The 14,426-nt window shown below is 41.4% G+C and overlaps 1 protein-coding gene across 3 annotated transcripts; it reads left to right on the top strand.

Moving 5' to 3' along the window:
* The first annotated feature begins 4,559 nt into the window (after window positions 1-4,559).
* On the top strand, window positions 4,560-14,174 carry RAB9A (RAB9A, member RAS oncogene family). 3 transcript variants are annotated; one of them, XR_015261215.1, is made up of 2 exons: window positions 4,560-4,676; window positions 6,231-6,566. XR_015261215.1 is itself a non-coding variant. In XM_086767959.1 (2 exons), exon 2 carries the CDS (start codon window positions 13,119-13,121, stop codon window positions 13,722-13,724), a length of 606 nt encoding a protein of 201 aa, XP_086624085.1. In that variant the 5' UTR covers window positions 4,560-4,676; window positions 13,085-13,118; the 3' UTR covers window positions 13,725-14,174. The 3 variants fall into 3 exon arrangements, 2 of the variants coding, with proteins under 2 accessions (XP_086624085.1, XP_086624075.1); XM_086767959.1 differs by lacking the exon at window positions 6,231-6,566 and adding an exon at window positions 13,085-14,174; XM_086767949.1 differs by lacking the exons at window positions 4,560-4,676; window positions 6,231-6,566 and adding exons at window positions 10,964-11,397; window positions 13,085-14,174.
* Window positions 14,175-14,426: the final 252 nt, after the last annotated feature.

The following is a 14,426-nucleotide window of genomic DNA, read 5'->3' as shown; positions in this document are numbered from 1 at the left end:
GATTCTTTCATGTTGTTGAAGTCATCTTTTTTTTTTTTTTTTTTTTTTCAGTTTGTTGCAGATGGGAAAAAGATCTCTCAATTTTTTAAAGCACAGACAATTAATTTTGGTATGACATTTAGCATATCCGTGATGCTGCTCCACAAAGGACCATGACATTAGAGGTGATCCACACAGATGTAGGACAAATGTATGCCAAATAAGGCTAATGAATGTATTTGTTTTCACTGGGTTTTCCAGAAACACTGCAAATTCAGCTGCTTCTTGAGTCCTACAATTTGATAGTAGCAATATTATCTTAAATGTAGACTGCACTCAAAGCTCAAACAACCTTTTTGTAGCTGCAGAATGTGTAATACATGTTTTAAGATGACACCTGAATTAACAACAAATTTCACACAGCTCTCAATGTAAAAGTGAAGACATTATTCTGAGAAGTACTCTGTCAGTGCTCCCTTAACGCCAGTAACAAGCGTCCTGGTTGCTGGAGATCCACTGCAGGATCCATTTCATTCCATTCTGTTGAGGGCCTTTTCTATTTCCCTCATAACCCTCTTACTGCAGCACTTTTCAGGGAGGTACTCTGCTGCCATTGTTGTTTATAACTTTTTTCTTTCTTTCCAAGCCAAGAGTAAAATGGTGCTGTTTATTGTTTATTTAAAATGTGTTCCTTTCTGTGTGCTATGCTATGTATATTTGTTACTGTAGCCAAGAACTGCAACTCTTTGAACAGAAAAAGAACAGCTCTTTTTTTTTTTTCTAGCAAAGATAAAAGTCACCTGGTAACAGGCTGTGCTTGAGGAGCAAATACAATGAATTACGGTCCTTCAGGGAATCTTCGGGGTATAATGGCCCAGTTCATTGAGTGCCTGGAAAAGAAGGAAAGAAGCAAGAGCACTTTGATAATTTCTTGGATTGCTTGGGGGCTGGCTTGCTGCATTCTGGTATTAGCAGAGCCATAAAGGCAGATGACTTCATATCCCCTTATTTTGTACTGCTGTAATTCAGCCAGGAGGTGACAAAGTCATGTTGTATTGAGGCCATGTCATCGCTTGCCAGGATGGGACAAAGTCTCCTTGCCAACTACCGATGCTAAAAAGCATTATTCACAAGCTCTGTTATACAAGTGCTTTGCTGATACAGAACTTTCTCATACACATACAGACAAAATTGTCCTTTATTTGCCATTAGGAAGTTATTTGCGCCATTTGCTAGCAGGTAACATAACAACAACTGTCTCTTCATGAATGCAGCTCTTGAATAAAATCCTTGAGGTGCAAGGTCAGCTTTCAGATGAACGTGCATGTGAGGGAGCAGCCAGGGTGGGTTGTTGTGCAAGAGGAGGTGAGCCAGGAGCAGAGGGTGGGTGACAAGGAGTGGAGGGACAGTGACTTCAGCAAAAAGGGTCACCATCCCACAACACCCAGATAAGAATAGCAAGGCAAGTCTGGTGACAATAATCAGCCAAAACTCCAGTGAGCACCAGACAAGACCACAGGGAGGAGGCCATGCCAAGGTGGGGCCGAGCATCAAACTGGGAATTGAGGCACAAGGTGGGGTGCAGGACCAGGGCCGCCGGGCTCAGATGGAGCCCAAGTCGAAATGTGCCTCTTGCTGGTGGGGGACCCTGAGATGGCTGCCCCCACGGCCACTGCCCCAGCCCTGCTCACGATTGCCAGGATGGGCAGGCAGTGGCCTTGGGCAGGGGCAGAGCTCACAGCACCCACCAGTGGGACCCTACACTGTCTGCAGAATTGAGAACAGGAGTGATTTTCGTGTACATATTTCAAACCACATCTTAGCTGGGCATTTTCTTCTGTCTGTTCCTAAGAACTGCCAGGTATACATCACGTAGCCAGCCCTGTCAATGGCACTATTTGTTCTACAGTTTTTGATCCCTCTGTTAAATACATGAATAATAGTAACAAGGTGGACACAAGGGAAAAGGACCTTCAGTTCCTGATCCTCAAGCAAGCATGCGTGGGTTTTAACCATAAGAGTAACTCTATTGATACTCCATTATGCCTATAAAATCATAAGCATAATAGGCCATGGTTGCAGCATGGTCGTTTTCTGTTTTAAGTTTAAGAATTTTGTTTCTAACTACAAATTTAAAAATTTGAGGGACCTGGACAAGCTCAAGATGTGGGTTATTGCAAACCTCATGGAGTTCAATAAGGCCAAGTGCAAGGTCCTGCACGTGGCTCGGGGCAAACCCTGGTATCAATACAGGCTGGAGATAAAGGGATTGAGAGCAGCCCTGCAGAGAAAGACTTGGGGGTACTGGTGGATGAAAAGCTGGACATGAGCCATCAATGTGTGCTCGCAGCCCAGAAAGCCAACCGCATCCTGGGCTGCATCAAAAGGAGCGTGGCCAGCAGGTCGAGAGAGATGATTCTCCCCCTCTACTCTGCTCTGGTGAGACCCCACCTGGAGTACTGTGTCCAGCTCTGGAGCCCCCAACATAAGAAGAACGTGGACCAGTTGGAGAGGGTCCAGAAGAGGCCATGAAGATAAGCAGAGGGCTGGAGCACCTCTCCTGTGAGGATTTCCAACCCAAACTATTCTATGATTCTAAATTTCCTTAAATGTAATCCAAGTATCAGAGAACCAGTGTTGTCTCAAGAAAAAAAAAGATGGTAGCTTCATCCCACAAGGTATCAAATGCAAAATTGAGTAATTATTTCCTCCACTTATAAATGCAGAATTTTTTTTTCTTTTTAAATCACAAAATAATGCCATAACTGATCAGAATTCATGTCTTAGAATTACTGTCATTTAAATAGCCCATTTTTCTACCCCTCCAGCACTTGCCTGTATTTTATTTTAGCATTGGATGAAAGCAGATCCTAGGAAAAAAGTACTTTAAAAATTTCAAAGTCCAGCTTTGTTAAATAAGAATGGGTCTAGTATCATCAGGTTTGCCTCCAGCATGGACTGCCTTTTAATAATCCTGCTCCTGCCAGTAGGAGACATTTCCTTTTGATGATACTGAGATCTTGTTTTCCATTCCTTGGGCTGTGTTGTAAATCTGATCCAAAACAAGATGACTCTGCAAGTGGCAATTCCAGTCTGATTGCATCTCCCTTATGATCGGAAGCACGTGATGAATGCTCAAGCAAACGGCTGTATTTCAAATGCTCTTTCCTTAATGCCTACGATTGCCTATTCCTCCTGTTGATGTGGGAACCTCTTTAAATACACTTAAATAATTTCTCCTTTTTCCATTTTAATTACATTTTGCCCTATGATTCTGTCCTCGTGATGAGTTGTAAATGCACAGAACAGACTCTATCACCAGCTTCTTTAGACTTTTTTTCCTGTGATCTTGTTTAAACAGTCAAGTTGATGTTATTCTGAATTACTACAGGAAAAAAAGTGTCTGACTACTCTTTTTAAATAGCGTACTTTGGATTTTGGCTAGTTCCTTCATTGACACATGTATATTTTTAAATGTCTACCTGTGAAGCAGAGCAGCCATGCAATAACAAGTTTGTTTACATGGGGCCCTTGACATCGAGTGCAGTGAGACGACTGCCATTAATAAATCACTCTGACCTGCAACTACTACATAAAGGCATTTTAAAGCTTAATAATTCAGAGTATTCTGGAGCAAATAAAAGGCTTATCATAGATTGATAGAAACGTAGAATGGTTTGGGTTGGAAGGGACCTTTAAAGGTCACCTAGTCCAACCGCCCTGCAAGGAGCAGGGATATCTCCAACCAGATCAGGTTGCTCAGAGCCCCGTCCAAGCTGGCCTTGAACATTTCCAGGGACGGGGCATCCACCACCTCTCTGGGCAACCTGTTCCAGAGTTCCACCATCCTCAGTGTAAAAATATTTTTCCTTATATCCAACCTGAATCTACCTCCTTCTGTTTTAAAACCGTTACCCCTTGTCCTATCACAAAAGGCCCTACTGAACAGCCTCTCCCCATCTTTCTTGTAGGCCCCCTTGAGGTACTGAAAGGCCGCTATCAGGTCTCCCCGGAGCCTCCTCTTCTCCAGGCTGAACAGCCCCAACTCTCTCAGCCTGTTCTCACAGCAGAGGTGCTCCAGCCCTCTCATCATCTTCGTGGCCCTCCTCTGGACCTTCTCCAACTGGTCCATGTCCTTCTTGTGTTGGGGGCTCCAGAGCTGGATGCAGTACTCCAGGTGGGGTCTCATGAGAGCAGAGGGGAACAAGCCCCTCCCTCAACCTGCTGGCCAAGCTCCTCTTGATACAGCCCAGATTTGGTTGGCCTGTTGCGGTGGAGCCAGGTCCTTCTTTTAAATCTCATGCGCCAGTGACCAGTGAGAGGCACGGCCCTACACTTCACTGCCATGTGCTTGCTCTGAGCAGAGCCGTCCCCATTACCGTCCGAGTCCCAAACTTTTTCGCAGGTCCGCGGTTGAGCAAACACCCCTCCCCCCGCCATTCCCCGCCCCCGCTGCCACCCGCATCCACGGCGGGGGGCGGGGCCTCGCTGGGTGGGTGGGGCGAGCCGCTCCCTCGCCCCTCCCCTGGGGGCGGGTCCGGGACCCGGGGCTCGCCTCACGTGATACGCTCAGGCCCCGCCCCCTCCCCGCGCCGCCATGTTGTTTCTTCCTTCCCCAGAGCCTGACGGCAGTGGCGGTTTCGGGTGGTGGCGCAGCCCGGGCTCGGGACCGGCGGTAGCCTCCTCCCCGCGGGCAGGTATCGCTTCTCCTCCCCGCGTCTCCTTCCCTTCTCCACGGCAGGCTCGGGCCGAGCAGTGCCCGCTGGCCCGAGGCGGGCGGCCAGCGCCGGAGGCTCTCTCCGCGCCCGCCGTTGCGGGGATGAGGGGGTCGCTGCTCCCGGGGCTGTGCTGCAGCCCCGGCAGCCGTTGGAAGTGGGGAGGGAAGCGGTCTGGAGCTGGCCGGGGTTTCTTTATTTTTCTTCCTCTTGGCTCTGCGCTTATTGGCTCCGTTCCCCTCTCCGCCGCTGTCCGAGCCTGCCGGCTCCCCGGTTTGCTGCTGCCTGGTCCTTGCGGGGTGACTGCCGGCTGCGACCTTGCGGGGAGCAGGAGGGGAGCCCCGGCCGGCCCACGCCCCCCACCCCCGCCGCGGGGGGGAGAGGGCCCCGGGCGCTCTTCAGAGCCGGTGCGGGCGGCGGGGAAGCGTGGCGTGATCGGGGATCCCGTGACTGCGGGGCAGGCGGTGGCTGCTCTGGGGAGCGGCTCCTGCCAGGCCATCCCCAACCGGAGCTTGGTCCCTCCCCGGCTCCACGGTGCTTCATCAACACTGATAAGCATCTCTGGTCTGTTTGGGTGAAACTCGGTTTCCTACCTGTCCCCTCGGCACCTTTCAAACCTAAAAGGAAAAAAAGAAAAAGGTCCCTTTGTGACCTTTCCCGGTTGCTGTCTGCTGAAGAAAGGCTTCTGTGTTCCCAAGGGAACCCCGAGCAATGTAGTTTTCAGTTCTTCTTTTTTGAACCGGTGACTTGATTTAGCTCTTCTCTGTAACGGCCGGTTGCTTTTCTAATGGTGGCAGATGGCTGTACAAACTTAGATGTGGTGGTGGCTGGAGAACCAAAGGGATTAGGTTAAGGTTGTTGAATCGCTTATCGCTGAGTGGTTAAGGAGCAGTTTCAGTGTGAGTATTCCATGTTAAGTGTAACTTGTGCAAAATAATTGAGCGAATAACAAAACAGTGCAAGAAGAGACGAGTTTTAAAAACCTCTATTAGTGGCCTTTCTAGCAAGGTTACATAGAAGTAGGTACATGGAGAGCACTTAATTTTACTCACTTGGGTGGACTAGGCAAGTAGGGAACTCCTTGGCTAAATTTTTTTTTTTTTTTTTAATTAAAACGGTTGTCTGCAGATAGCTGTCATGTAGTCTGCTGCCCTGCATGTTGTTTTCCTTCCTTCTTGTCCACAATAATTTACGACGCTACTAAATAAGCATGTGGTTTTTATTTGTCTTTACTTTTTAAGTGTTGTACAACACTGAAGTTGTCAGTGCTTGCTTTATTTAGGGCAAGGCTGATTGTGTGTGGCTAGGTTTTGGGGAGGATTTTTTTGCCACTTTTTAGTAGCTTATAAGGTAACAAGCTGTAATGTCAGATTGGAGGGAGAGCTATTTTTCAGACATACCCAAAGTAAAGCCAAAACTTCTTTTCCTGCCACTTTCATTTGTAGAGAAACCTAACCAAAGCATGGTACTAGATCAGTGCTTCAGGCTCAACATGGAATTTGTAATGAATTGTTATTTTTCTCTGTCTTCTTCCAGGTTGTATGGAGCTCTGTTTGTTGCTTTAATTTTAATAAATCCTTTTCTATTAAGTTAAAAATAGAGACTGTGTAATAGGGAAAAAAAGGCTGTAGCAGCCCTTGCTTTGCTTTTGAGTGCTCAAACAACCCATTGGTTTCCTTAAACTGAAAATATGTGGAAAAAAAACTGCAAGGAGTCAAATGAAGAATTTAGACTTCAAGCTGTATTTTATTTTCTGTCAATTTTGTAATAAAACATGAAACACTGATCTTTCAACTCCTTAGGTTTGGAATTTTACAGAAATGTTTCACAATGAATAAAAACTTCCCAGCAAAAAGGCTTGTAATAATTCCTTTAAGGTATTTTTTTTTAATAACATTCATTATCCTTGGTGTTTTGGTTTTGTTTTCATTCTCTGAAGTGTAGACGGTATGTTGGCCTGGTACAGTGTAACCCACTTAATCCCTTAGGGATGGGCTTTGCTTGCATAGTTATATTGGGAAGAATATGAATGCACAATGTAGCCTGACCAATAGAGGCTATTGCTACAAGTCCCTGGAGGAAAAGGGAAGCTAATCCAAGGGAGAAAGAGGAGCACATGTGAGTAGAAATAATTGCTTGATAAGTTATTGAAAGAGTGGAAGCAGTAACAGAAGTAGGTTGCAAGGAAAATGTCAGTTAATTCTTGCATTGTTAGAAATGTCGGACCTAAGGGTGTTTTGAAGTTGGCTGAAAGTAATAGAATATTTAAGTTGGGAGATGCTCACCTGTGAGCTGCTGAGAAATGTCAACTGTTATTAAATTGGAATAAGTAATAGTTTACTCATTCTACTTGAATGTGGGGAACAAGATGGAAAGTGCAGGCCGGGTCTCTGCAAGATTAAACTAGCAGAGGTATAAATGTAGGTATTTCTACTGACAAGTTTTGCTGATTGAGTTTGTGGTTGGCTATAAGTTAGCATAAATTAAGTGATTCTGGCAGTAGGTACTGGATTTCCTGATCCAGGTGTTGTGCAGACTTAAGGATTCCTTCCCTTGGCTGCTGCTGCTTTTATAGTCCTGAGTCATGCCAGGCAACTGTTTGAACTAGAGTCCTGAACTACGTAGGAGTTAAAAATAACCTTGTAAATAAATCTCAAAATACAACTTTTTGGTATACAAATGAGTGGCACCAGCTCTTTGTGAGTTCAGTTTGGGTGGTGTTCTTATTACAAATAATTATTAACAAACTGTAGCAATATTCCGGTGTTAGATAAAGCATGTCTAGGCTGCTTACAACTAGAGCCAATGTTCAGATAACCTGTCATCAAATTATTACAGATCTATCCAACAGAAAACAGACATTACCTTCACAGTGTGGTGGTGAAATCATAGATAAATGAAGGAAGACTTGCAAGATGATTAGGATCTCAGTAGGTCAAGCAATATGATTGAAGGGCTGCCAGGCTTCGGAGGACTCGGCAGCTGACAAGTGGCTGTCAGTAGAGGGGTGTTCCTGATCCACAGCTCTTATGTCTGTACCCCGGGGATGGGAGGGTCAGTTCAGAGGCTGACTAAGGTCCAAGCTTGCAGTGCATTTAAAAGTACGAAGTGTGTGGCATCTTGACTTCGTATCTGTGTGTTTCCTTTGGAGTTGAGGGCAAAATCTTTCAAGGTCAAACAGGCTTGTGGCCTCTTAAGCGCTAAAAGAAACATTATTGTACCAGTTAATTGGCCAAGGTGTGAACCAGTACCTTCTGAATACAAGAACTGGTTCAGACGAGAAAAGGGAGAAAATTTGCTTCTGTCCTTTTCTCATTTCTGGAAACTTGCAAATCTGCTGTAGGTGACTGAGGGCTGAGAGATGTAAAAACACAAAAAGTGAAGTCTAAGTGTTGAAAACTACTTTTACATAGTTCAGCCCTTTCTGCTGCAACTCTTATAGTTCTTGTGACTTTTAAAAAGACATTTTACAGAGATGCAGTTTATCTCACTTTATTCATGAGCCACTGCAACTAACAAACAACAGGAAGCAAATTTTTTATGCTAGTCTGGTAAATATTGTCAAATGCTTTGTTAGTGTAAAGGAAAAATAAACTGAGTAAATTTACATTATGAAGTTACTGAAAGGCAAGTGGTTTTGTCAGACAAAATACTTGAACAGTTCATGTGCTTTTTGAAACTATTAATGTGTGATACCTGTGGTTTACCAAAATAAGATGGCTTAGCAAAGAAAATTGTGAATAAGCGTCAGAGCAGAAATAGATGTGTTGTATATATGTAAATTTGAGAATAGATAGGAAGTTATGGAACATGGTCAGTGTAATTGTTATGCTAGTCACGGAGCTGCTGATTCTGCTTGTCAGAAACCTTGAGAGAGTGTTTTTTCTTAAATCTTTGTTAAAGTTGGCCCCTTTTTAAAGAAGTCTTGGCTGAAAGTGTATTAGGCTGTAAATAAATGTGCTTAGTTGGAACAAACTTGAATCTGCCTTACCTTGGATTTTTTTTCCTTCTTGAAGTCAAATGTGTGCTCTTTAACAATTTTAGTTAAAGAACAGTGTATCATATACCTTCAAGGAAACCTTTGGGTTTAGTCTTGATTTCATATAGCAGGTGGTTCATCAGTGACCACTGGCTGAAAATGGTGAATGAAATAAATTTTCTTTCCTGTTTCCAAGTAGAAAGTAGATACAAGTGGAGAAACAATAGTCTGGAAATTTGGAGTGTCCTTTACATCTGTTTCTTCAGGAATACAGAGGTATTTCAGTGGTGCTATTGCAATGGATCCAGTTCTTGTTGTCTTATTAAAAAAGGGAGCAGGGGTAGAAATGAGATTGCATTTGCTATGTGGGAGTTTTTATTGCTTTGGTTGTGGTTTGGTTTTGTTTTTTTCCTTAATGGTGTGCTGCTCTACCTGTTGTTTCACTTTTACCACACTGATATTATAAATTGGTCCAATTGACTCAGTTTGGTTTATAGCTTAAGTGGGTGGGGTTGTAGCTTGCTGACATCATAGATAAAATTGTAAAAGACAATTACCGTGTTGACGAACACTGTTTTTTTCCATAGACAAAGTTTGAGTTCAGCACCTGTCTTCAGCCTTTAGTACTCTGGTATAAGCACCTCCTCCTTAATCTATTAAATTATTTTGATAGTAAAAGAAAACAAATTCCTGGACTAAGTTTGTGTGTTCCTGCTATGGTTTTCTAGACCAAGAATTTAGCTTTCTTTTGAGTCCTGACTCAGGACCTAAGTGTTAAAAGAGGCAATTGCACTCAAAATAGGCAGCGATGAAGCTGACAGTCATGGAATTAAGAAAATCTAGATGGATAGATTGGACAAGACTATGGTGTTTCTCTAAGTTTTGAGGGACTGGGAATCAAAGGGGTTTTGTTTTTTTTTTTAATGCAAACTGATTTTTTTGAAGTTGCTTAGCATGTTGTTTTTAGTCTTGCAAGCAAATGTTTGAACTGCTAATGGAAATGTTTGACTTCTAATTCAGTTCACTGTTAAAAGGAAGATTCTGTGAGGTGACAGTTAAATTACTATTTGTGTTATGGTGTATGATCATGTTAGAAATGGCACTTTGTAGAAACCATTCCATGCTTTTAACAGGAGTATTGAAGTCAGTGGTCTAAAAGCTTGAGTCCTTATAAGTTGGAGGAAATTCAGAGATGGCTATCAAAATAGGTCACAGTACAGCTGCTTTTTATGTGCTCTGAGGTTCTTTGACTATTGAAATGATAGAGGAACATGAGGGAAAAATCTTCTCTTTAGACTCCTCTGTGTACTAGCCTGAGACTGCTCTTACTGTGCTGCACAATTAGTATAATGTAAGAAACAACTGGAACAAACAGTTACTTGTAATTCTGTGGTGTCTTGCAGTTCCTGATGTTGGTTAAAACAATCAGATGCACACTAGAAATTAAGTCATCATTCAGCATCTGAAAACAAAACAAAACTTAAACTGAACTATTAATAAATCTTCAGAAATACAGTATCAGATGTAGATGTTGACTGTTCCTTCCAAAAACATTGTCAAAAAGCCCATTATACAGATAAGTTCAAAGTGTGTAATAGGAGGAAAAAAAAACATTCATTCTCCAGGCATCTTAAGGATTTTGTTGTTATTTGGTGGAGTATTAAGGCTTCATAACTTAGAAAGAAAATATTACAAAAACGGAGTTCTTTAAAAATCTTAACTTATTTAAAGATGTGTAAGTGGAAAAAATGCAGCAGCCTGCTGTGCTGAAAACTACCGTCTTGATTCTGCAGATAGGCTAAATCTCGTAATTGTTGAGGCTGCAGATGAGCCCTGTGTATAGTAAAAAACACTGTAATAGTATAAAGTCTTTGCTTCCAAACAAAAGTGCTTCGTAATGCCTTGGAACACACTTCTTTGCTGCTTCACATCCAGCTTGTATGTACGTACTTAAATGACTGAACATATAGCCCATTTATTTTGGATTTAAAACTTTACAAAAACATTAACTGCTAGCTAAGCCTGACAGTTCCTGCTGTGGAAGCTGAATGTTCTGAAAAGTGATGTTGCCTGCAACATCACATTGAGATATTGCTTATCAGTCCTGGGAAGACTGTTTCTGTAGCCTTTGTGTAGAAAGACCATTTTGGTTCTAGTTGACAAGACACTTTTAATGGTTTGTGGCTGATCTATAATTGTCTGCCTAGTTAAAGTATTTTTATGATCATCAGTCTCCTACACCTCACTGTAATACTCCATGTAGTTGCAATTGTGCAAATTAACTTCTCAGGTTCTGGATGCCCAAAAGTACTAGCTATATACTGTTAACAGAGTTTCCTTGCTTGTATTTTGTTTAAAATGAGACTTCATGAAGAATTTCATTATTTAAGTGCAGTTCTTTACACTGTAGAAGCTAAAGAAACAAGTGTATAGTACCAGTCAGAACAATGTAAGTCAGTTTTTTATTCACATTGTCTTCTAGGGAACTTTTATTTCAGTAGGACAGAAAAAAAAATTCTAAGTTGTTCCTACACTGAAGTGGAAGAACAGGGAAACATTCAGTACCCTTTGCTCTCACGAATGCATTATTTATTAAGAAGATGCTACTATCTAATGGCATAGCTCGAATAATTTATTTGTTAACCAACAGTAGGAATTAGGGAGACAAATGAAGACACTGGATCATTTCAAATATTTCAGCGTGAACCTGGAACTCATGTGCAGGTAGGCTGGTGACTCTAAGAAGGCTTTTCACATGTATCAAAACATGTGTTCGTATCCTGAGCCGTAGCAATTATCCCATAGCTCTGTGAAAGGTAAACGAACAATCCACTTGCAGCTCTTAAGCAGTTTTAACATTGTTGTGATACAAACCTGTAGAAATATTAAGGATTTATAAACATTGTTTTTAGTTACACAGTATGAATTAATAAAATCGCTTGCTCTGAACAAATTTTAATGGAAGCAGCCACTGTTTCTTGTATTTTGAAATTTCTTTGTGTTGGGGCTTCATTCAAAGACGGAAAGTTAAAGACACAAAAAATTCCTGAAATGTCTCACTTCTAATGTAGGCCTTGGTTCTAGAGGCAGCACGGAGTCATATGACTCTCACACCAGCTTGTATCAGCTATTAATTCCATAACGATACTCTGTGGGTGATGTATATGCCAGTAATGCTAATTACAACTAGCAAGACTGCATTCCTTCCTTCAGAGAAGATGAACTAGGCAACTTATGACTCGTTTCCAGTTTAAATAGACCCTGTTTTCAACTTGGAGCTCTTTTAGTAACGGGTAGGTAGAGCAATAGCAGTTTTCCTCATACAGAAACTTAGATTTGGGCTCTTTAAAACGAAACTTTACCCCCAAGCAATTTAAAACACTTTTTACAGTACTAGATTACACTAATGAGGGCAAACCTTGGGCTGGCACAAAACACTAATGAGGTAACTACTTTTTATTAAAAAAAAAATCCTTTAACACTAAAATCTGACAGTAAAAAAGCTTCATTGCTGCCACTAATTCACCCTCCCTGTGCTGGCAGCCAGACTATTCACTAGCACTTCCAGGCTTTTTTTGACAATTTTACCATAGGAAGTTGACATCTGCTGACTGAACTGGCAGTGTAGGCCTGGCTTTGGTATTTGGCATCTTGAGTACCATGGGAATTAGCAACAGTGAATTTGCTTTTGTAACAGTTGTAATAGTATCACATTCATCATGGCTGTTCTGCAAGGAGTAAACTGTAATATACTGAATGTTTGTGTACCAATACCTAGTCAGCTGACTTCTAAAATAAAATTACAGCATTTGCATTTCTTCTATAGATAACTATATTCCCTGTGAGTTGATTTAAAGTTCCTTGTCTGGTTGCAATTTTGAGTGAAGTGCAGGAGTAATTCCAATGTAATTGGTAGTGTCCTGCTTTATTCCTAAAGCTTCCTCTTCACTTGCATGTTAAAAAAAGAACTTTGCTAATGAGATAACGGCACAGAAGTGACTAGTCCAAGAGGCGCGCTTTGTAAAATTCTCTCAGTCCACTTTCTTCCATGGCTCTTTTTCAGGGAACATAAATGAATCATTGCACTCATTGAATGTGATGTGATACCCCTTCTGTACAAATGTTGGAGGGTTTGGGGGTTTTAAGTGTGTCAAGTGACAGACCAGTAATTCAGGCAGTGTACTGCATAGTCTGCCATACAGACTGCAGTCTGTGGAAGAGACATTTCTTAAACACCTGATATTCTTGAGTGGGTGTTCTTACTGTGAGTATCTACACTTCACCTATTTAGCATAATCCTCTTGCTTTTGTACATGAAACTTGATGTTGGTGGACTTCAACACTTTCTAGATACTTATGTGTAAAATTTAGTGCTCAGAACTCTTTTAAATTATTTTCTTAATCTTTACAGGTCTAGGAAACCAGGAAGATCTATTCCCATAACAATGGCAGCAAAATCATCGCTCCTTAAAGTAATACTGCTTGGAGATGGTGGAGTTGGGAAGAGTTCCCTTATGAACAGATACGTCACCAACAAGTTTGATGCACAGCTGTTTCATACAATAGGTGTGGAATTCTTAAATAAAGAGTTGGAAGTTGATGGACACTTTGTTACAATGCAGATATGGGACACAGCAGGTCAGGAACGTTTTAGGAGCTTGCGGACTCCCTTCTATAGAGGTTCTGACTGTTGCCTGCTGACCTTCAGTGTGGATGACTCTCAAAGCTTCCAGAATTTAAGCAACTGGAAGAAAGAATTCATTTATTATGCAGATGTCAAGGAGCCTGAAAGTTTTCCATTTGTGATACTGGGTAACAAAGTTGATATTGATGAAAGGCAAGTGTCTACAGAAGAAGCGCAAGACTGGTGCAGGAATAATGGCAACCATCCTTATTTTGAAACCAGTGCAAAAGATGCCACTAATGTTGCAGCAGCCTTTGAAGAAGCTGTTAGAAGAGTTCTAGCCTCTGAAGATAGATCAGATCACTTTATTCAGACAGATACAGTAAACCTTCATCGGAAGCCGAAACCCAGTTCATCTTGTTGTTGACTTGACTTTTTTTTTTTTTTTTGGCCAAATTACTTTTGACTAGCTTGCTTTATAAAAGGTTGGAGAAGGTGTAGTAGAGAAAATAACAAATGGGTTCCACTCTGATATTAAAATTGTCATATTCTGCTGCTTTCTTGGGAGGAGTAAAAGAAAGAAATCCCATTCATGAGCGACCCATTATTGAATTAGTGATACTTCCTGTTTAGGAAGGTGGCAAGTAAAAACATTAATATAAGAATGTAATTTGCCAACTTTATTCAAATGATAAATACTTTGAATATAATTAAAACTTGAAAGTTCTAGAAGCACTACTTTGGAGAAACTGTTCTGGAATTCAGACACAAAGATACTTTTATATGTGTATATTTTTATGAAATCAGCATTCCATTTTTGTTTCACTAGAAGTCAGTTTCTTAACAATGCTAGATATTAAATTTCAGTCTCACTACATTCCTTTTGCTGTGAGTGGTACTTCATCTCTAATGTGTTTTATTATAAGTTAATATAAATTACTTTCAGGTCTTCTCTAATTGCCTAATGTTGCTATAATTTGTGTAGATTTTTAAGTAGGAAATAAATTTCCTACTTATTTAATGTCCATTTTCCTTTCATTTACTATTCCAATGCTGTACGATTTTTTCCAGCAGTTTAATGCAAGATACTGATGGTTTTTTTGACATTAATACATGTCTTTGCCTTAAG

The sequence above is a fragment of the Chlamydotis macqueenii genome, chromosome 1 (assembly GCF_036417535.1).
Source record: "Chlamydotis macqueenii isolate bChlMac1 chromosome 1, bChlMac1.mat, whole genome shotgun sequence".
In the NCBI taxonomy this organism is placed as follows: domain Eukaryota; kingdom Metazoa; phylum Chordata; class Aves; order Otidiformes; family Otididae; genus Chlamydotis; species Chlamydotis macqueenii.
The sequence above is the reverse complement of the archived record's forward strand: the minus strand, read 5'-3'. Positions and strand labels throughout refer to the sequence as shown.